Here is a 22748-nt window from a genome sequence, read left to right as displayed (position 1 = left end):
CCCTACCAAGAGAGGAGAGGATCCATCCTGCGTTGCAATTTGGATTAACATCAAGAGCAAACTTTCTAAAAGTGGTTCATCCACCCTGTGAAGAAAAAGCTTTGGAGTGAGAATGTTTGTTGAACAAGGCCACAAAGGACTTCAGTGTCAGGGTCATTTCTGTTGGCATCAGTGGTGAGTTTTAGTTAGCACTGCCTCTTGAGGAAAGCATGTTCTTCCTCCTACTCAGTGAAAATGTGTTTAAGGTCCCGGCTCTTAGTGTTCTTCATTCTTCTTCTTCTTCTGTTACACTACTCTTTTTTTTCCCTTTCACCGTAAATGTATTTTACCTTTTTTCCTCATAACTTCTGCAGACAGCACCTATTGTATGCCTGACAAGGTTAGACTATATCAGTACACTGCAAGGTGTGCATTGAGCATGTAAGGGTGCATATGTGAGGGTATGTAATGGTACATTTTGTAGGGACTTGTTAGGCTGTTTTTCCACTAGTTTTGTATCTCTTTATTGTCTCTAAATTTTTGCATTGATGTTTCTGTGATAGAAATAAAATAAGAATAAAAATCATGTCAAACAATTTAAAAAAAGTTACATACAAACATGCCATACACATAGGCTATAAACTGTCCCTTTTCACTCACCTTCTCTGTTCTTTCTGTGTTTAACACACACACACACACACACACACACACACACACACACACACACACACACACACACTGCACGCATCGATCCATCACCGCCTTGTTTGTTCACGCTGTTGCTGGAGGTTCACCTCTGCTCTGACTGACGCATGCCCACAGCCTCGCTCCTCCTCTCCCCTCGGTCCCCATGGTAACGCACGGAGGAGAGAGCAGCTTAGCAACACCGAGACAGCGAGGGAGCATCTCTGGTCCAGACAGCGCGGTGCCATCAATATTACACACAGTGGAAAACCAAGGAGGCAAGAAGAAAACAGCAGCAGCGCCCCAGGCAAACATCTCCTCTCCGTAAGTGCCACATTTTGACAGCAAAAACATCTCTGGCGCTTTAATCTGAGATGTCAGAGTGAGTTTAGTTAATCGGCTCAGTAGATCAGGATGATGTTCGGGTGATGCAGTGCTCCAACACGGTGCTGTACGGAGTGATGCTGCCTCCGAAGAGAGGATATTTTTCAGTTGTGTGCATGTCAGCCTTTTTTCTCTGAGCCGTAATCTTTTGCATCGATCTCCACAGTAATCATGAAGTTCGTGGTGGTGCTGGTGGGAGCGGGCACCCTGGCCTTCCTCGGCGCGGTCATCTGCATCATAGCCAGTGTTTATCCCCGGAAACGCGCCGCGCCTCTCAGCGACAACGGCACCCTGGCGTCGGAGAATCTGCTGGAGCCCCTGGAGCCCGGGTCGGTGGCACACGCCGGACCGCTGGGCGCTCTGCACGGCGCCGAGTCCTATGATGGGGAGAACGGGCTGGGCGGCATCGGCCTGGAGGTCCCCACTCTGAACGAGCTCAACCTCGGGGAGGAAACCGCCGGTGGGTCCGCTAAACAGTTCAGCTTCAGCCGGTTGATCTGCACACCTGTACCGGTCGGGGAATGCAAGACGAAAGACCTGAGGCAGCGGCGGGGGGAGCAGCAGCAGCAGCAGCAACAGCAGGCGGACGAACCGCTGTACGGAGCCGGGGATGAAGACTGGACTTATCTCCGGACCACCGCGGAGGAGCTCCGTCAGATGGTCCTGCAGCAGAACGACCAGATCCTCATGGACCAGAGGACCATCCGGGAGCTCACAGGGAAGCTGAGCGAGTGTGAGAGCGGCCTGGAGGATGAGAGGAACGTCCCAGAGCGGAGCATCGGGGTCTGGAGCGGCAACCGCCGCATCATGGCCGGGGACGATGTGAGCTCCTCCGCCGCGGCGCAGCTGCAGACGGCGCGGGCTGTGGAGGAGCTGGCCAGGGCCATCATGGACCTGAAGGACCGCATTGAGAAACTTGAGGTAAGTGGAGAGATTGTAAACACAGGGTGGAAAAACTTTGGCAAAAACCTGTTGTTCTCGCTGTTTACCCTCCTGTTTGAGTTTTGTTGGACAGCAGGAGATTTGGGCTGGGATCAAAATCATGAATGAGCCAAGTGAGTCAGTGTTGTCCAGAGACCAAATTAGGCCTGTTTATGGTCCATTAAACAGCCGGTTGTCCCAATGTCAGGTCGATATCCACTGTGAAGTACACTTTAAGACCTCCTAGGTAAAAGTGGATAAATAATCCTTTCATAATTTCTTATTTTAAAATGTAAAGATTCATATTACAAGTGCCACAGCCCATGGCCATATGCAGAAGTAATGAGATGCTTTAAAGGCCTGTGCAGTTGATTTATGTTCATCATCCTAGGTGCCCTGATCTCTCTCTAACGCCCTCCCTCCCCTTCTTCATCCTCCTCTCCCTCTTTTATCTTCACCTCACATCTCCACTGACAAGCAACTCGTGACAGGCGTTCCTCATGTCTTGCGCAAACTCCCCACGGACCCAAGGGAAATCTTTCCACCTGCTGGCCCTCACACCCCTCTGCTACTACCCCTCCCACTCCTCCCCATCGTGTCAGCCGCCTCTACCCTCTACCTCCGCATCCGACAGCAGGATAGAGACATAAATAAAAGATGAAGCTGGCTGGACAGGAAAGAGGGTGGTGGTGGTGGTGGTGGTGGTGTTGGTGGTGGTGGTGGTGGTGGTGGAGGGGAGTCAGGTTCTCAGCTTGTGTGTGTGTGCTGAGACTGAGACATTATAACCACGCACACACGCACACACGCACACACGCACTGCTGCATCACAGCCAGCCCTCTCCAAGCACAGTCAGTTACAAGCTTGTCTCCGTCAGTGTGAATTTATATCCTGGATGTCCAGGTCCAGCCCTGCCTCAGCAACTCTCTTGATATTATATATCACCCTTGCAGCCGCCTCACTAATAGCTGCATCTCTCCCTTTACTGCTGCTTCACCCAACACCATCTTTTTTCAACTTCTGCTATGAATACTAATACTGCTATTCCTGGGCAGCTATAATCATCAATACAACACCTCCCAATGTGTTGCTGCGATGTCATTTTACTCCCCTTCCTGCAGTTTCATTTCAGTTTAAAACCACTATGACTAACAGGAATAGTAAAATGCTTCTATTTATGCTCCTGCAAAGACAGTAATGGGCTCATCTTACCGCCTTTATGTTCGATTTCTAGGGTGCGAGCAGCCAGGAACGAAGATCCACTCAATTCACATATAAGTAGAATGAGCACTGACATTTTTCCCCTTATTTAATTAACATATATACTCCATTTAAAGACCACTTTAATGTTCTGCCTTCAGCATACAGTACTTTAAATAGTTATATTGACCCCTACTCCGCCCATAAACAGTCAATTGGGACAATTACAATCTTTCAAACAGATACTCTACCTATGATCAATATAATCATTGGACATCGAGTCAACGCACATTTAGAAACGCAGAGCTCAAAATGTCCACGTGTTTAAATAGACTGTTGCTCTTTATCTAATCCTGCAGGGAGGCATCTGCACACTTAAGTCCACTGCAAGTATTTAATTAAAAATCCGAGCTTTTGATCCAGAGACCCTCGTTAGTAAAATTATAGGAGGGAATCTCAGAGTTTATGATGACACTAAAATAAATGTGCTTTCTCATTTAAGTACACACATGGGAAATGCAGTTTCCAATTGTAGTTCCCAAGATACTAATACATAAGAGGCTCCAGGGATACAACATAAATGAGTACACAAAGCGATCAGGAAATCTAAATGATAAAAATACATATTAGAAGTAATAAAAGGGAAATAAATACTGTACGCTGATCCAGGGAAAACGCTTGGACACGCTTGGTTCTGGCTAGGAAAAGATCAATTTCGGCTTAAAATACCTGGTTTCGAAGCATCATCCCAGCTGGAAAAGCGTTTTGTGCCACTATCCTGGCAAAAATCGCAGTAATGTCTCCGTCAAAACAAATACTTTTAATGGATCTACATCCACTGGAAACACAGTGACGGGTCACTGAAGAACGCCTTTGCTGAGCACCTAAAAAGTTGCTGGAAACACAGATTTGACCTGCTGAAAAACAACCAGTTTTGTTGTTAGTTGGTCTTGAACAGTGCAGCTCAGCAGGCACCATCACCTTCACCTCCTGATGACAAAGTCAGCTCATATACTACGTCATTTTAGAAACCTTGATTGAAACATATGAAACGTACAAATACAATGTGTTCGTGGTTTGCAGAAGCATGCAACGCCAACATTTTCTTCCTGCAACTGCTAAAAGATAGCTGTTGCTTCAAGCTAACGTTAGCATGCTAACAGGATTTAAAAGGTCTAATCTTTCTTTACCATGTTCACCATGTTAGTTTAGCATGCTAATTTGGAAATTAACAGCTAACAAAATGTACTGCTAAGGTTGGTGATTATGCCACTAGTTTTGCAACTTCGTGGTCATAAATCAGATTATTGGACATATTTATTTTTGACCTGTTGATGGCGCTAGATGTAAAATCAGGGGAACACCAAAATTGTTACAGTTCATCATAAGGGTGATATGAATATGTGAATGAAATTTCATGGCAATTCATCCAACTGTTGTTGAGATGTTTTAGAGGAAAAAGCCTAGGGATTAGTCATTTGGATTTATCCTCTGGGGATCATGAATGTCTTTAATTTCACAGCAATCCATCCAACTGTTGAGATATTTTACTCTGGGCCAAAGTGAGCCGACCAGCCGACAGCCAGACGAACATAAGAGCCATAAAAACTGAAAAACTACTGTTATATATGCCAACAAAAACCCTTCTATGAATACTTATCCTACATATACTCCTAACAGCACCCTGGCCCTTGATCTTACAGATCTCTTATGAACAGACGAGTTGTTTTCTTCTCTCCACAGGATTTCTTTTATGATCACTCTGTGAGCTTTAAATCGTTTAAGTCTCAAACACCTACTATAATTCTTTTTTCTCTGCCTCTCTTGCAGGCGGAGATAGGCCCCGCTGCCTTGAACCTCACCGACACATCCGTGGGTACCAGTGGCAGCAGCAGTAACAGTGGCAGTGCCAGCAGCCCGGCTGGTAACACCGGCAAAGCTCCTGCCCCGCCCACCGGTAGTGCCTCCTCCCCACCTGCAGCGGCTCCTCCAGGGGGTCGCCGTCCTGCCTCCCCCGCTTCCCCTGCCCCCAAATCCCCAACCAAGGGCTCCCCCGGTCGTGGAAAGGGCACCTGGAGGGTGGAGGACCTGGAGGGGGAGCTGGAGCGAAAGATCAAGCTGTTGGAGAAGGAGCGTCAGGCCATGAGGAAGGAGACGCAGGGCCAACATGAGAAGATCAACCAAGGCATCGACAACGCCAACCACCGCGTCACTGAGCTGGAACACAGTGAGTCTGCGGGAGGAGGAGGAGGAGAGTAATGCACGGGGCGGTGGCTGAATAGATGACGGGTGTATGGGTGAAGTGATGCACACAGGGAGGCTAACAACCGCCAGCTGACGTACATGAGAGCGTGGCAAGAGGAGGCTAAAATTAAACTTTAATGAACACTGTGGGTGAAGTGGGTCATCACAGCAGTGGAGAATAAGCTGTAGATTTAAATAAGATGATTAATGAGCACTGAAGGTTGGGAAATGTCAAATAGAGCTCGGAGCTGAAATTACAAACACTGCAAATGAAAAAGAAATGAGCTTAAACGCTGCTCTTACTTATAACCTCTAAATTTTCATTATCGCAGGCATTTATATTTCAATCCTTATTTCATGGTTGGCAGTTATTGAGTTTGGGAATGTCACGCAGGCTTTGGGGAGTTTTATCTGCTGTATCTGGTGAAATTTCCTCCGCCGTGAACAATCCTGGTAACCGGAAGCTTAGTTTTTCTTTGGTGATTATAAGCGACTGTGAAAAGGAGACAGAGATGTCTGATAGCAAGAGAAGTGAAAGTCTGGAGGAGAGATTGAGAGTTCATGAGGTGCAAAGAGGAAGGTTAAAAAGGAAAGAAAAAGCACTTCTCTATTCTCTTTTTAGCTCTGTCATTCTCCCAGCCTCTCCGACTGTCTCTACATCTTCTCTGCCTCAAGAGCTGCAGTGTGGCCTCGAGTGTTACAGAGGCTGATCATTAACTGTGGTGCTGGAGCTCTTGTAAGGCACCGTGTGTGTGTGTGTATGTGTGTGTGTGTGTGTGTGTGTGTGTGTGCGCGCAAACTGTGAGAGGAGCAATACCAGTGTCTTTGTATAAATTGGCCATTAAAGCATTGTCCCTCCCAGACTTTCTGTCTTTGTCAGCCATATCTGACTGTTTCTCTTAATCGCCTTCATCTGTGTCTCCACAGCGCTGACAGAGCCGTCGTTCCCCGATGGCTTTGTCCTCTCCTTCCCCATGAGAACCAACTACATGTACGGCCTGGTGAGAAAAGAGATAACAGAGATGTACGCTTTCACTGCTTGCGTGTGGCTGAAGGCCAAAGAAGGAGGCATCGGGACCCCCTTCTCTTACTCTGTCCCGGGGCAGCCCAATGAGCTGGTGCTGCTACAGGGAGTCCACAACCCTGTGGAGCTGCTCATCAATGATAAGGTACATGGGTGTTTTTTTTTCTTTGCATAACTTCTAATAACTGTGGGTTCCTCAAGTGATTAAAATATAAACTCGGTGTGCTTGTCAGAAGTTCATCAAGATCATATATTAAGTGTGTAAATGAATGGTTTCTCCTGGTGAAAAGAATGAATATTTTGTACCCTGTAGTTTCCGTATAATCACTCAAGCGGAATAGCCTGCCAAGGAAATCATTACCAGCTCATTATGCTGCTCCACAGAGCAGCGCAAGCAACTTGGTGGTTCGTTGTAATTCATTGATTAAAATGAGCAATGAAAACACGTTCGCTCTTGTGACAGACCAACTTTTTCATACCACCTTACATGAGCGGCGAAGAGAACAAACATTACAATTGAAGGTGTCACAGCATCCAATTATTGTTTGATTCAATATGATGTGGAGCTTATATTAGCTCTGGTTCTCTGGATGCACTGTAGCCTAAGGTGTGCACGTGAGTGTCTATCCTCCTCTAAGCGTTACCACCCATTTAATGAGCCTTGGGTAAGAAACATTTATTCCCGTTGCTACTGTACAGAAAAGGCAGAACTAAAACAGATGGTGCCCCTGAACAACACATTAAAATTTAAAAGCCACAAAACGAAAGAAGCAAAAGAGAAATAAGTGATTAACATTCCACAGTAAATAAATACAAATAAATATCACTTTGAATCAAATCTTTTTCTTCCAAAATAAAAACTTTAATTAAATGGCGCTGAGTGCATGAGAAGCCCATGTTTATTTTTTCACATTTTTAGTGCTGACAGCAAATGGCACCGAAGAAAAGAGACGGCACAGAGGCAAGCCTTCTGCCCGTGTTTTATATAGTGCATTAATGCTTACCTTTTATAGCGCTTACACTCATAGCTCCCATGGCAGAGAAGAGTGGGGGAACTGCTGGAAGGAAGGCTGGGACCGTCCCCTGGTTGCCGTTTCACTGACATAAACCACCAATGTGTCGACATTCTACCCTGATTACTGCCCACACTTGTCTAGTATCCAATCAGAATGTGAGCTTGATGTGTCGTTCACTTGAAATCACTGTGTTTTTGTAAAGAAAGGTATAACCGCCTTATTCTCTGACCTGTAGGTGGCGCAGCTGCCCCTGTCCCTACCACAAGACGAGTGGCAGCACATCTGTGTCAGCTGGACCCTGAGGGACGGGGTGTGGAAGGCCTACCAGGGGGGGAAGATGAAGGGGAGGGGAGAGGGACTGGCTGCCTGGCATCCCATCAAACCAGGAGGGGTCCTCATACTGGGACAGGAGCAGGTGAGTTATACAATATTTCCACTAAATATGCATACCCAAAGGTGCTCTAAAATGAAAGATGACGAATTACAAGCTGCGCAAATTGTAGGAAATGATACATTTATACTTGTGTGGTGGTGTGTCTGTGTCACTTTGCAGTTACACCTCCAAAACACTAGTTGGCAGCAGAGGTTTCTGTGAAGTGCTGTAAAGTTTAGTTGATTCAAAACACACATTAAACACACAGTAAACATGGCTTAATAGAGACGATTTCGAACACAAGTACACAAATCAGCTTCACTGTAACTCAAAGCATTCACAGACAAAGCATTTCTCATTTGCCAGACACATTTTATTCACAGATACAACATGCTAATTAGCACAAGCCTATGGTGTTTTACATTGTATAAATTAGCCTAGTGGCTAGCTGACTTTTCTCTATTCATATGAAGCCAGGAACAACAGCAACATTTAACAAAGGTAACGTTACAGAATTCGGCTCCATTACAACTCACAAGGTTCACCGACAAAACAACTGTCTTATATTAAACACGTTTTCCAAACAAATATAACATGCTAACATTATTAGCACAAGCCTATGGCATTTTACGCTGTATGAATTAGCCTAGCGACAAGCAGAGATTTCCTCTGCTCATATGAAGCCAGGATAAATCACACACAAGACTTAAAATGCTATTTTTGTGGAAGCTTTATTGTCTTCACAATTTATTGTTTCTTATCTGTGAAATTAAAGTAAATAAAGGCTTTCAGCTTACAAAAATAAACAGGAGGTCTGCGTCGCCGCAACATGTAGTCATATTTCTGGGGAGGTGTATGTCAGGCTATGGTGTAGGGTACGGTGCAAGCTCTATGTCGACGCAGAACCTACGCTGTAGGTAAGGTGTCGATTTGACGCAGAAATATAAATTCTGCCTTACACTTTCAATCTACTATGTGGGTGTGGCCGTATCTCCCCTGCCTCCCCCCACCTAGTTTTGAAGTGTTGTGAACATTGTGTGGATGGATGAAAGCGGATTCAAAACAATACTACACCAGATACAGCACAGCTTCTGACATTAGTGGATTACAAGACCATCAGTCTAATAATGTTCTCTTTTCCCCCTCCCAAAACAGTTGAATAATAAAGCAAAGAATGACAAGTTTAGTTTCAGTTTTAACTTTTACTTGATGGTTTTACGTATAAATTTATTTAAATTTCTGTTTATCTGTTTGAAAGCGACGTCGGCAGCACTGCAGTGAAGCCGGACTGTGGGTTCAGCTCCAACAGAGAGAAGAGATTCTGTGTTGCCAGGTCTCACAAGAGTGTGATGCCCAGTCGGAGAACAAATTTAATTTTCTCCTGATTCATTTGTCTGAAAAATGTAGTTTTAGTGTCAGAGTGTTGTGGCTGATGAAAAACGAGTCCAATATTTACTTCGGTGACTATGGGGTGAAAGTATCCATCATTTCTGTGCTAACGTTCACTTCTCCCGTTGGAATTAATAGACTTAGGATTGCCATTTGTCTCCTGACGGGGTGGGGCAGTGGCAAAACCCACAAGACACAGATACGGGAAATTCTCGTCTCGTTTATAAACTTGTCTGGCATGCCTCTGTGGTGTATTACGTTAGGTGTCACGAACACGCAGTGTTATGGTGGTCACTTCCTTTTTATATCAGATATTCATCCATCGAGTCTTTCTTTCAGACTCGATGGACTTTTTCAATTGACGATGTTTGAGTGCTGCTTGGGTGGAGATGGACCGTAATTTTTGGCAGCACGTCAAGGGGTAAAAATTAACTTGTCTACCCAGGTGTTGTATTTCCATCACTGCTGATAAGAGTCGATTGGAGCTGGAGCCGTTCAATACCCAAGACTCTGTGGAGTCATTTGCATTTTTTGCATGAGGATTGTATCCTTTCTCATTACAGACAAAAGCCAGATGTTAGTGGGTGTTAGTGTCCAATGGGAGAGGGGCTTTATAGAGATAAATGAATGGATGGTTTAACAAACTTGATAGACAGACAGCTGGTCGGATGGATGGATGCATGGATGATGGTCCAACAGATAAATGGATGGATGTAGGGATGACAGACCGATAGATGCATGAATGAATGGACTGATGGATGATACATGGATAAATAGATGGCAAGATCTATTTTAAGGGACCACCATTAGGTTTTCACACATGAACAGACCGAATGGTGTTTATCCTGACACTGGGCTGCCGCTCTCTCATTAGCGAGACGCCCACATTACATAACCATTATGAAATCTGACATTATCCCTCCTCCCTGGTGTCAAAAGAACAGCCCAGAGCTCATTCTGCAGCCTGTCATCCTCACATAAAGGATAAAAAGCAGAGAGCTGGGAGTTGCAAGATGCTGCAGTGATGCAACAACTTGATGTAATGGATTTTTTTTTTTTTTTTTTTGAGATCAAGAGCGAGTACTTTATTAATCTCATTTGAAGATGAATGATGAATTGCAGTTGTGCGGATGTGTCGAGCAGATTTGATGAGGAAAATCCCAGGACATCCCTCTCTCAAGGGGGCTCTGAAGGGGAATAAACATTTTTTAATCTTATCAAGAGGGGAATCGTCAAATCACAATATTTTGTGCGCATGGATGAAGCTTTAGCTGCCATTTTCTTTCTTATTTAACCAAGAAAAATGTTGAAAATAGTTGCTGTTCGTCAATTACCTGAGGAGGGTTATAGCTTTTTAGGATAACGTATTGAATTCAATATACTATCTGGATTAATCTAGTAAAGTATAGTACTATAAAATATTTTCAAAGTGTAAAATCTATAATAACTCACAAGATGTACTGATCTCTGGTTATTTAAAATGTTTGCCAAACTCATGGAGGGAAACCTAAAAACCTGACATTTTGTCAAGATACCCTTGTTTTCACCACATTTGTTGTGGGAAGTATATAAAAGAGTTCTTGAGTATCTAAGAAAAAATCCTGCAGTTGGAAGCTTCATATTACAATTGATTTTGTCTCAGATCTGTTGGTGCACAAATACATATAACACTCATAAATACAGCACACTGTGGGCCACATATATTCCCTTATATACTTTTTTTTTTGTTGCAATACTTTTTGTCGAGAGACCCTTGTTTTCACTAGATTTGTTGTGGAGTATTTCAGATTTGATAACGTCCACCTTCACCCTTTTGGGGGTCAGGACCTACAGCCCGAGAATTCAATTCAATCCCTGCTGAAAAAGGGACTACAAAGCCCCTCATTGACCGCAGGAGTTCTCCCCAGGGACTAGGAACCTTTTGAGGAACTCAAGGCATTTCGACTGCAGGGACCAGGGTCAAATGTGCATTCATGTGCTCCTCAAATGGTCCCATTTCCCGTGTAGGGAAGTCGTTCTTCCAACTTTGCTGTGTTCATTAGCTTTACGTAATAAGGTCGTATTTTATTGCTTAGATCATTTAATCAACAGGTCGATAACAGTTGGAAGCTTTATATTACAATTGATTTTGTCCCAGGTTTGTTGGAACACGAGTACATCCCCTGAAGCTACTAAAATTTTTCTTTATCTAACTAATGTTAATTAATAACTTTACTATCTAATCTAGGTCACTCTCTGTGGATAAAAGTTACAACATAATATCATATTACAAATTACGTGTGAGCAAAAATTAACATGCAGGATGTGAATTAATATAAAGCTTATTACCATCAACGTTCCTGTAAATATGACATCAACTTGGCAACTTGTGTACCAAAATTTAACGTTGACTTTCAACATTCAACTTTATATTGGTGTTCCAACTTGAAGGGGCAATCATGTGAATTTTCCCAGTTGGGAACTCACCTCTCTGATTATTCTGACACCAAACTATCCGATCATATAGTTTGGAGCTGCTGTTTTAAGAGCTCTGTTCGTTTAATCCATATTCTGCTCAAAAACCTTTACCAGGAGGCGATGGTCTCTGAGTCTGCAGAGAGTCTTTAGTTCCAGGGGACATTATTTTACCCCCCTAGAGAGTCTCTGTTTGTGGGTTGTACTTTCTGAAAGTACAGGAACTTTCAGGTTTGGGTTAGTAGGGATGATTGGTCAAACACACAACACTGCCTCAACTCGTGCACTGCGTCTTTCATAAAACAAGGAAGTAGTTTAGTATCAATTCAGGACCAGTTTAGAAAGAGAAGAGAACATATTTCTTTGTCTGATAACATTACAAGTAAAGTTAGGCTTCGCATTTGCCTTCTTGAATCATTTTGAAAATGACAGAGCAAAAAAGAGATAGTGTCAGTGAGGTGACAGCACGGCACGAGCGGGCTGAGACAGCACTGCAAATGTTATTTTATGATTGTTTCACAGCAATTACACTCAAAAGCACAAATGAATTAACATCAAACGCTCAACAGAGGATTTACTCTGGAGACAGACGCTCTCAGTTTGTTTTCCTCTGCTTCATTTCATTCATTACATCCAACCTGCAGCGATACTATACAGCAGTAAATGTTGTCACAGTGAGACAAAACCTAAGGTGTATTTCTTTTCAATTTGTTTTTTTAGATGAAACAGGCAGACAGACTGAGTGGCAAGCTGCAGAGTGTGTTCACCCCTGCGAGCACCAGCAGCCCTCGGCCTGTCAAATTGCTTTTTCATACGTTAGCAGACTAATTTGCTTTGGCGGAATTTATACTTCTGCATTGAATTGACACCGTACCTACAATGTGGGCTCTGCGTTGACGTAGAGCCTGCGCCAAAACCTATGCCGCGGCCTGCCGTGCACCTCCCCAGAAATGTAACTACACATTGCAGTGACGCAGACCTCCTGTTTATATTTGTAAGCTGAAACTATTTCCCTCAGTGGAAATGAAGTTTTTATTTACTTGTATTTCACAGATAAGAAACAATAAATTGTGTAAAAAGCCTACACAAAATAGCATTTTAAGTCTTAAGGTATTTACAGTTCGGGATTTATCCTGGCTTCATATGAACACAGGAAATCTCCGCTCGTCGCTAGGCTAATTTACACAATGTAAAATGCCATAGGCTTGTGCTAATAACGTTAGCATGTTGTATTTGTTTGGAAAACGTGTTTAGTATAAGACAGTTGTTTTGTCAGTGAACCTTGTGAGTTGTAATGGAGCCAAATTTTGTAATGTTACCTTTGTTAAATGTTGCTGTTGTCCCTGGCTTCATATGAGTAGAGGAAAAGTTCGCTAGCCATTAGGCTAATTTATAGCTACAGTGTAAAATACCATAGGCTTGTGCTAATAACATTAGCATGTTGTAATTGTGGGAAAAATGTGTCCAGATGAAGACAAGTGTTTGTCTGTGAATGCTGCAAGTTGCAGTGAAGCCAAATTGTGTTCTTGTGTTTGTAATTGTCTCTATTAAGCCATGTTTAATGTGTGTTTAATGTGTGTTTGGGGTGTGTTTTGAATCAACTAAACTTTACAGCATTTCACAAAAACCCTGCCAACTAGTGTTTTGGAGGTGTAACTGCAGAGTGACACAGACACACCACCGCACAAGTATAAATGTTCACAATGGCATAGGCGTCATGTGTAGGCTACGGCGTAGGGTCTGCCACACAAGTATAAATCCCGCTTTAGTCTTCACAAGTCCTTCCCCAGTGGAAATGCAGATAACAATAGGCTGAGGGAACCTTTGTTTGTACATAATCCCAGCAAAGTTTGGTCTCCTGGCTATTCATGCTGGCATTATGACATTTAACCTTTTGTTTTCTTCCAACTCTTCTACCCAAGGATACACTGGGCGGGCATTTTGATGCCTCCCAGGCCCTGGTCGGGGAGCTTTCCCAGTTCAACCTGTGGGATCGGGTGCTGAAGCCAGCAGAGGTCGCCGCCGTGGCCGAGTGCAGCTCCTCAGCGCTGGGCAACATCGCCCCCTGGACCGACCACGACGTAGATGTGTACGGTGGAGCCACCAAGGAGTCTTTGGACCCGTGCCACGCTGCCCAGAGAACCAACCCGTCCAGCCCCAAACAGTGAGGGGTGACTGGGAGAGGTCAGCCAAGGGTGGCTGTGGTGTTTGATAGGTCAGTTTAGGAGACGATGATGTATAACAATGTATCACATCGGGGTTTACAGTATATTTGACGGGGATGGGAGGCTTACTGGAGGACTGAAATGTGCCATGGAGGGATTAAGCTGTTAAGACCGGTGTATCTGTTTTGTTTTTAGTGTTGGTGTCCACGCTCATGTGTTTACTTCTGCAGTGAGATACAGTGAGTTTAGTCACAGAATCACCTTAGTGAAGGCTTCATAGGTGGGTCAACTTCTGGCATGAACAGGACTCTGATGGAAGTATTCCATAATAGATTGATTTTTGGCGAAATGTACCACCCTCTCTTTAAAGAAATGATCTTTTGTGCCAGTTAACCGTGTGTGGTTATTCAGGCAGAGGGCTTGAAAACAGTTACGGAATGAACCTTTACTGATGCCATTTCTAAGGGTTTCTTAATTTTACAACGCAGTGACACAAAGTTCTCGTCTTGTGTCCAGTTGGTTGTGTTTAATGCTCAAACTGAATTCTGAGATGCTATCATATTGATTTAAACACTCAATGGGAAACAAAATGAGTTTTGTTCATTTTTAACTGTATATGATCCTGTTGAGTAACGTCTGTGTACTGTTAAGTTTTCTACATTGCATACCATGATCTGGTAAAACAGTGGTCTTATAAATGTATATTGTGTAATGTATCTCTGCTAATGTTGCTCTGTGCCAGTCTGCTCCTCTCCTGCTGTAGCCTCTCACACACCTCACAGCCCTGCAAAGTTAAGTTGCAGCATTTTTGTTTGCAGCTCAGACAAAGCAGCGCTCTCGATCGACCCCTGAAAGAAACACTTGATGTCTATCCAAGCACCAATCAGACACTGAAATTGTGACGAACCTGAGCGGGTTTGGTAAAACTGTGTTGTATTCCTGAATGTAAAGCAGGTGGAATGTCAGTGTATTTGCATGAGCGAAGTCACATTTCTTCTCACTAAAGAAACAAACTCAAAAAGTGTAAATTACAGTGTTGGTGTCCTCACGCTGCCCCACACTCTGAAACACACAGATGTCTTTTTGGTAAATCAGATCCTCACAGAATACCTGACAGTAATGGAGGTGTATGAATTAGATTATTCCTATGGTGGCCATTTTGCATTCAACATCTGACTTGGAGGATCAGAACAAAAAATAGGTACTTTAACTCTCTTTGCAAACGATCGAAAGAACAAACAAGAAAATATGAGCAAATGTTAGGATGCATTTATTTGTTTTCAAACCTGATGCATTTTTTCTGTCATGACAGTCCATGTTATGATCATTTATGTGGCCAAAACTACCACTCTTTTACTACAAAATACTTAATGCTACGTTTACCAAGCCCCCAGGGGCAGGGCCTTGAAACCTATTACACATAGTGGCCAAACATGGAATTACAACTTCCACGCCCATCACATGATGCCATTGGGTGCAAAAGGCTTTTCCCCACAAACTAACACTGCTGAATCCAGTTCTCTCTATACATCCATGTAGGGCTGCCCCCGACTAACTATTTTCCTGGTCAACCAATAGTCATCATTTAGGGTCATTAGTCGACTAGTCGTCCGCATCTTTACGATATTGATTTAAATATTAAATGATATATTTTGGGCGGGGCAACACAATGGTTTGAGTTGAAGGTGTGAGAAAGAATAGTATCAGTAACATTGTTAACACTGTGCTACATTACAGAGAAATACAAAACCGTACTAATGAAGCTTCATTAATATAGGCCTATATTTTATCTACAAGTGCACGTCACACACTGAGCGAGCCGCCTGTTAATGACGCTGTGGGCTAATGGGCATGTAGCTACTTCCATGTTTCAGATGATACGTCATGTTTGTAGTCGACCAATGAAGAGTTTACATATCACCTTGGGTTCGTCCTTCACCTTCTCAAAATGATCCCACACTTTGGAAGATAGATTACTTGTCAAAAGGAATGTAATTCTGCACTCTAAATGAAAGTAGAGTTTGTTATCTACTGGGAAAAATGGTGCAGCAAAGTTGTTTAATGTTGGACCTTCGACACTGTAAATTGTATTTTATAGAAATTGAAGTAACTTCCATATGATTGGGACCCAACAGCTGGATTAAGATGCAAATGCTATATTTATCCTGAGAAAAAACATGATGCATGATGTTTACCTTCCTCATTAGAGCACCTCAAAGTAGCCACGATTTCAGCCTGAGGAACACCAGGTCGTCCAAGTCAATAATCTGCTTGACTTTTAGCCACAATCCAGTATTGCTATAAATTAGTTAGCTACTGTGTAGAGGGCAAAATATATTACTTTAGACTGTGATGTTATGTCCTCCAGTATCTGGCATCAGTTTAGTTTTCAGTTGGGAGACTGTGAGATAATTATGTTTCTCATAATTTGCATCTTTTTACATAAACAAGACAATTTGGATTTGCTTACTGTCTTGTTTTGAGCTCAGTGCAAATTCAAAATGGACATCATAGGAATAATATTTAGAGAAGATGGACACTGTCAGGGGTGAGGGTTTGATTCCCACTTTGGCCAACCACACTGAACATGTATCCAGTCAACACTGTGCAGTAAAGTGAACTGTAGTTCAAATACAATTTCACTTATTACCTCAAGACATCAGCCCCACATGTGATTTTTCACCCAGTTGTAAAGTGCCTGCCTGGGCTCTCGTGCCCGAAATAATAGTGAAATGTTTTTTATGTTTTCTTCTTCTTCTTCGTCGTCTCTTTTTTCTCCTTCTCTCTGTCTCTTTCTCTGTCTCTCTCTCTCTCTGTTGCTTTTGGTTGTTGAAGGCTGTGAAAGTGTTGCGCTTGTCCTTATTTGCATCTTCATGGATCTTCTATGATATTGTGAAATAGATGGATTAAAAAAATAAATAAATAATATGGTTATGACAACATTCCTGGACTCGTAGCTCCAAAAATGATGTCAGAGAAGTGTGTTCCGTGTGTGTGTGTGCGTGTGTGTGTGTGTGTGTGTGTGTGTGTGTGTGTGTGTTATTGTGACAGATCTCTTTACACTTGTCAGCTCATCTGGATTACACCTCAACTAATCATCTGCAGGTACACTGTAAACCTGTTAATGAGATTATGCTGCATACCTGTGTATGTGTTGTAGACAGATTAGATTAGCTGCATCTTTTTTGTCAGATGAATTTGGCTTTGATCCGTGTGTGTGTGTGTGTGTGTGTGTGTGTGCGTGTGTGTGTGTTAACATGCAGATGGAGAAGCCAGTATTCAGCAGGGACCCCACAGAAAAGTCTGATCTTTGATGTAGACATAATAGATTACTCACAATTTTAACGAAGACTGTGGTGATTCGTGACTGCCGAGCTGCCCACGCACACGTTTCTTGGCGTTCGGCTCGGCTGAACTGTGATCTGATGTGTAACCTCCCACTACTAACATTTCATAATATTATTTGTCTGACTTGTGCTTGATTTCCTGTCTTCTTCTTGGGGCACACAATCTCTGTTTTTATGACCAGAGAAATATGATTAAAGTTCTAGTATTTTTTTTTTCTGTCACTGCAGCTACTCATAAAAATCACAGCACCATTACTGTTGCTGATGAACAACACTAAATCCAGTGCTGTGGGAGTAACTCGATTACTACAATTAAATCCTAAAGTTCCAATTTGATTTCTACACTCATTACTTAATTTAAGGTTTTTAAAAAGCATTTTAAATGTCCTTATCATCTTTGTTTCATTTGCTTCACTAATGGTCGAAAACAGATCTTTGTCATTGTGGGACGATGTTCCCATCTGCTCTGTGTGGGCATGTTTTCTGAACAGGAGCTTTAATACATTGCTTGTGCAGTATAAAGTCATTGAAGTGACTCTGACCTTGAGATGACTTACATTTTAAAGGACACTCAAAAGCCGGCTTTTCAATGTTAAGTTACCGTCTCCTCCGCTGCATCAACAACTTATTTACCCACATCGTGTCCCTGTGGCAATAAAAGGCTCGGGCCTTCACTTACTCACACCTACTCACCATCTCTCCCTTGTGTATGCCATCTTCAAGTAAACAGTTTAACCATTAAATTCAGGATCATGCAACATTTTGGTATGGTTTAACTTGAGTAATAAAGTTATTAAAGGCCCTGAAAACCCATTTTCTCAGTCATTATTATTGATGGGGTCTGACATGAACTCCCTGCTAATGTTAGAGCAGTTTCAGTTATTTTGAATGACAGATTTCTGTATTTCTTGCAGGTTTGAAGTGGGTGTGCTGTGTTGGAAATCCGCAATGCCACAATCATAGAGTTAAGCATCATTTGAATCAGAATCAGTTTGTGGGTTGTTTGGTTTCTGCCAGTCAAATCTGATCAAACTGCACCCCCACTGTCCTGATGGAGCTGTTTAGCTCAATGTGTGAATGCAAAAAAACAACAACCTCTTAATACACAAAACACCCACCTAGATTTTTTTAAAAATCTACTGTTTTAATTGATTTTTTGCTGTTTGTCAAATTTTAATTCTTACATTGCTATCAGCTTCAGGTGTAATTTGTGTTTAGTGCTTATTGTAAGTGTTAGCATGCTGATGTGCTTAACTAAGATGGCGTACATTGTAAACATTATACCTACTCAGCATCACCATGTTAGAACTGTCATTGTCAGCATGTTTGAATGCTAATGTTAGCATCTAGCTGAAAGCACTGCTGTGCCTCAGTACAGCCAAGGCTGCAGACTTGTGGGCTGCATTCAGACTGCAAGCAAATCAGATTTGTTTCTCTTGCGTCTCAAATCAGATCTTAAAGACACACCATCAGCACTGTTATTTGGAGGTAATCAGATCGGATCTGTCTGTCCAGACATCAACCTATCTGCATGTTTTGCTGTGGTGACAACGAAGGCTTCAGTTAATACGTAACCATGCTGGTTACATGCCTTTCCAATGCAGAAGCACGAAAAGCAAAGTCCTTGTCTCCTTATGCTTTGCATGTACAGAGGCCTCCCTCCAAAGTAGCCTACCGGCTGACATTTGTTTCAGCATGCTGTCCTCCATAGCGCTCTGCTAGTAGCAGCATGGATTCTACTCAGCATGTCCGTCACTCTGGATTGGACGTCATTGTGTGTCGTGTTTAGAGTGACGCAAAAGACACTTTGAAACCCGGTTTGAGCAGCCAGATCATCTAGACTGAGACACATAGAGGGGGGATGTAGTAGCATCAAGCGGTGAGGATTGCAGATTGCAACCAGCTGAAACTTCTCCTGGTTAGAATTACTTCAATGTTCATTGTTCAAGAAGTTTTTACCAGTAGCCAAATTATCTGCAGAGGTCTCTTCCTCTCAAAAACAAACAAATCTGGTGATTAAAACACAGAATGAAGCAGTTTCTCCAGAGCTGTTTGGCATGTCAAAGATGGGCTGCTATCCTAGCACCTGCTAATAGATATCCAATGATCTTATTTCAAACAACCCCCCAAATGAAGTTTGGATATGATTTGCAAAAATTGCATTTCATGTGGTTTTTCAACCTTAGCCAAGTTAGCCAAGTGAGCACCAGATAAGGTTCCCATTTTGGACCCATCACAGTTGCTGCCCAGATAGCCCTAGCATACCCGATGTGGAGCCCACTTGGGTAGACCTACCTATGTGGGCAGTTGGCATGGGATCAATATGGAGCCCATGGGCAATACCATAGAGGGCCCATTTTTCAGCCCAATTTGTACCCACATGGGCCCCACATACGAATGTTGGCTGGGTGGAGGGTACGTAGAGCGCCATATGTTAATATGTAGGGCCACTAACCAAGCGTTGAAAACATGTTAGGGTTATTTTGCTGTCCAGACTTTCTGAAATCAATCTGCATAACAGATTTGGTCTGGCTGTGTGAGGCCTTGGTGTTGTTCATCAGTGATACAGCTCCCGAGGATTTAGAGAACATTTACAACCCAAATGTGTGTGTGTATGTGTGTGTGTAGTGCAGCAGCAACTCATTTCAAACAGTCATTTATGGCTAACAAGAATAAATAAATTGGGATGCAGCAAATTTGGTGAATGCATAAAAAATGCCTTTGAGATGATAAATGCACCCTGCACGGTTTTGGCTGCCTGTAGCCGTTCATCAATTACAATATCAATCAATGTACCAGTGGGTGAATGAGCTGGTAAGTCAGTCAGGGAGTCAACAACCACTCAGTCAATTAGATAATCAGACAGTCGGTGAGTCATCGTTGCAGTCAGTGAATATATTTATTTTGCTGTTATGATTCTCTCTGCTGAACTCTGTCACAGCTTGTTAGCGGAGTCACATGGGGTCTTCCTCCCCCTCCCCAACAATCTGCTTCCTCCGCTGCTGAATTATAGATACACCTTAATTACCTCTCTTGGAGGCAGGCAGATATTATGGAAATCCTGATATGACCCACCACCACACTTTCTGTCACACACACACAGAGACACAAATACACCAACTCAAATATTAATTTTCACAGCAAATCTTCATCCCTTTCATAATCTTTCTCAACTTTTTCTCATCCCCTGCCGCACAGACGCTCTCAGCGGGTGTCAGTCTTCCTCGTGACTACAGAAACACATTACGAATGTTTTTTTATTCCCTTTGCAACGCGTCGCTTCAATGCTGCAACCTCTCCAGTCGAGCAGTTCTTACACATCCTCCATATCTACATTCTGTGATTTCACTGCTGATCAGTCCTTCACCTCCAACTGATTCTTTCCCAAAGCCTTTTGTCCATCTTCCAACCTTGATTTTCTTCACCAATATGCAGCAGCATTTTCTGTTTTTTTGTTCAGGGCTCCTATTTACCACGAAATGTTTACAGAATATTCTCCCCTCATGATGAATACTTTCCTCAAGGTCTTTATACCATCACCTCCTCCTCCTCCTCCTCTCTTTCATCCACCTCACGTCACCAGTTGGCATCTTTTCACTGCATCTTCTGTCAAAAACACCTCCATCTCCTTCCCTCCATCCTTCTGCTTTGTTTTGACATCCTTATTTCAGCTCATACCTTCCTGCCCTCTGGCACTTTTCTTTGTGAGTCTCACCTGGGTATTTAATGCTTCCTCTCTCTCACTCTCAGAGTATTTTAAGATGTTTCCCTCTTGGTATGAGAGCGAAATCCACATGCGCAGGTTGTTAGAATCACTGTCATTTCTCTTGTTTTAATCGGTAAAAAAGCATATACTTAAAGGCTGAGTGTGTAGGATATAGGGGGATATATTGGCAGAAATGGAATATAATATAAATATGTTCTCTTCAGTGGAAAATCACCTGAAAATAAGAAAGGGTTTTTTTTGTTTTTTGTTTTTACCTTAAAATGAGTTGTTTATATCTACTTGGGGAGCGCTACCCCTTCACAATGAGCGGTAATGGAAAAACACTATTTATTTATTTTTTTTTAACGTGAAACTGCTTTATGTGGTGTTTGTACTGGTTTAAATCACCAGGTTGTTTGTTTTAGAAGGAAAGAGACCTCTTAGGATAACTTGGCTCTCGGAGTAGAAGAAAGGTGAGCACACATGATCAGGCACTGGGCGAGAGGCCTGTCTGCAACATGCTAAACAGTGTTGAAGAAACACTGATTTGTAATGTGTAACTGTTTTATTCAGTATTTCTACCAGTCTCAATCACTTGGGCTGTTTGTTTTGGAGAGGAAGAGACCTCTGCAGATAATCTGGCTCTCAGTAAAAACCTTCTGAGCAATGAACACTGAAGGAATTCCAACAACATATCCTTCTACAATGGTTTGTATGATATCCTACAAATTTGTGCCCCACTGACGACCCTATGTCCTTACCGCGCACCAGTGACTGCTCGGCATGTCTTTTTCACATCGACGCGCAAGAATTGTGGGTAATGTAGTGTGTTTCACAGACATTTTTACAGTAAACTACAACGTGGAAGTGTGCTCGACTATGGAAGCCTGAATGACTGCGGACATTCCTCGCGGAGTCCGCTCCGCTTATAGTACGCCCGAGTATGTTCGGGCCTTTACGGGGACTGCTCAGGACCGCTTCCTTTTTTACTCCCATTAATGCATTAGCCACATGATATCAGCCTTCCAAAATGCGTGGGTTATGAACGAACCTGCAAATAATGTGGCTCCCAGTAAAAACCTCCCGGGCAATGAACACTGAAGGAATTCCAACAACATATACTTCTACAATGGTTTGTATGATATCCTACAAATTTGTGCCCCATTGACGACCCTATGTCCTTAAACGTAATGTTACGTATTTAATAATAAGTTATGGAGGTTGGGTTGACGCAAGTAAAGTTATTATGGTTAGGTTTAGGAAAAGAAACATGGTGATGACGTACCTCAAAATGACTTAAAGTTCACACAATTCGGAACACTGGTCTCCTTGGGAAAGTCCTGTGTTTTGTGACCCATCCAACACCCCAACCTGCCTCCTTACGGGTACTGCCTGGGACCGCTACCATCTTTACTCCCATCAGTGCATTAGCCACACAATGGCAGTCTTCCAAAATGCGTGGGTTATGAATGAATCTGCAGGAAATTCCACTCCTGGTAAAAACCTTGTGAGCAATGAACACTAAAAGAACTCCAACAATGTGTCCTCATACAACGGTTCATATGATTTCCTACAAATTAGGACCCCATGGATGATGTCATGTCCTTCATGTAAAGTTATGCAATTAATGGTAAGTTATGAAGGTTGGCTTTGGGCAAGTAAAGGTACTGTGGTTAGGTTTAGGAAAAGAAACATGGTGACAACGTACCTCAAAGTTCACACAATTCCGAAACACTGGTCTCCTGGTGAAAGTCCTGTATTTTGTGACCCATTCAACATCCCAACCTGCCTCCTTACAGGCACTGCCTGGGACCGCTTCCGCTTCCTTCTTTACTCCCATTACTGCATTTGTCACATGATCACA

At 42.9% G+C, this 22748-nt stretch overlaps 1 protein-coding gene across 2 annotated transcripts; it reads left to right on the top strand.

Moving 5' to 3' along the window:
* Window positions 1-356: 356 nt before the first annotated feature.
* nptxrb (neuronal pentraxin receptor b) lies at window positions 357-16763 on the top strand. Of its 2 annotated transcripts, XM_050043341.1 has the most exons (6): window positions 358-987; window positions 1214-1968; window positions 4997-5393; window positions 6338-6579; window positions 7686-7865; window positions 13589-16763. In XM_050043341.1, the coding sequence occupies exons 2-6, from the start codon at window positions 1219-1221 to the stop codon at window positions 13832-13834; spliced, it is 1815 nt and encodes a 604-aa protein (XP_049899298.1). In that variant the 5' UTR covers window positions 358-987; window positions 1214-1218; the 3' UTR covers window positions 13835-16763. The 2 variants fall into 2 exon arrangements, with proteins under 2 accessions (XP_049899299.1, XP_049899298.1); XM_050043342.1 differs by having other exon boundaries at window positions 357-1968.
* The last annotated feature ends 5985 nt before the right edge of the window (window positions 16764-22748 follow it).

This window comes from Epinephelus moara, chromosome 5 (genome assembly GCF_006386435.1).
Source record: "Epinephelus moara isolate mb chromosome 5, YSFRI_EMoa_1.0, whole genome shotgun sequence".
Lineage (NCBI taxonomy): Eukaryota > Metazoa > Chordata > Actinopteri > Perciformes > Serranidae > Epinephelus > Epinephelus moara.
The sequence above is the reverse complement of the archived record's forward strand: the minus strand, read 5'-3'. Positions and strand labels throughout refer to the sequence as shown.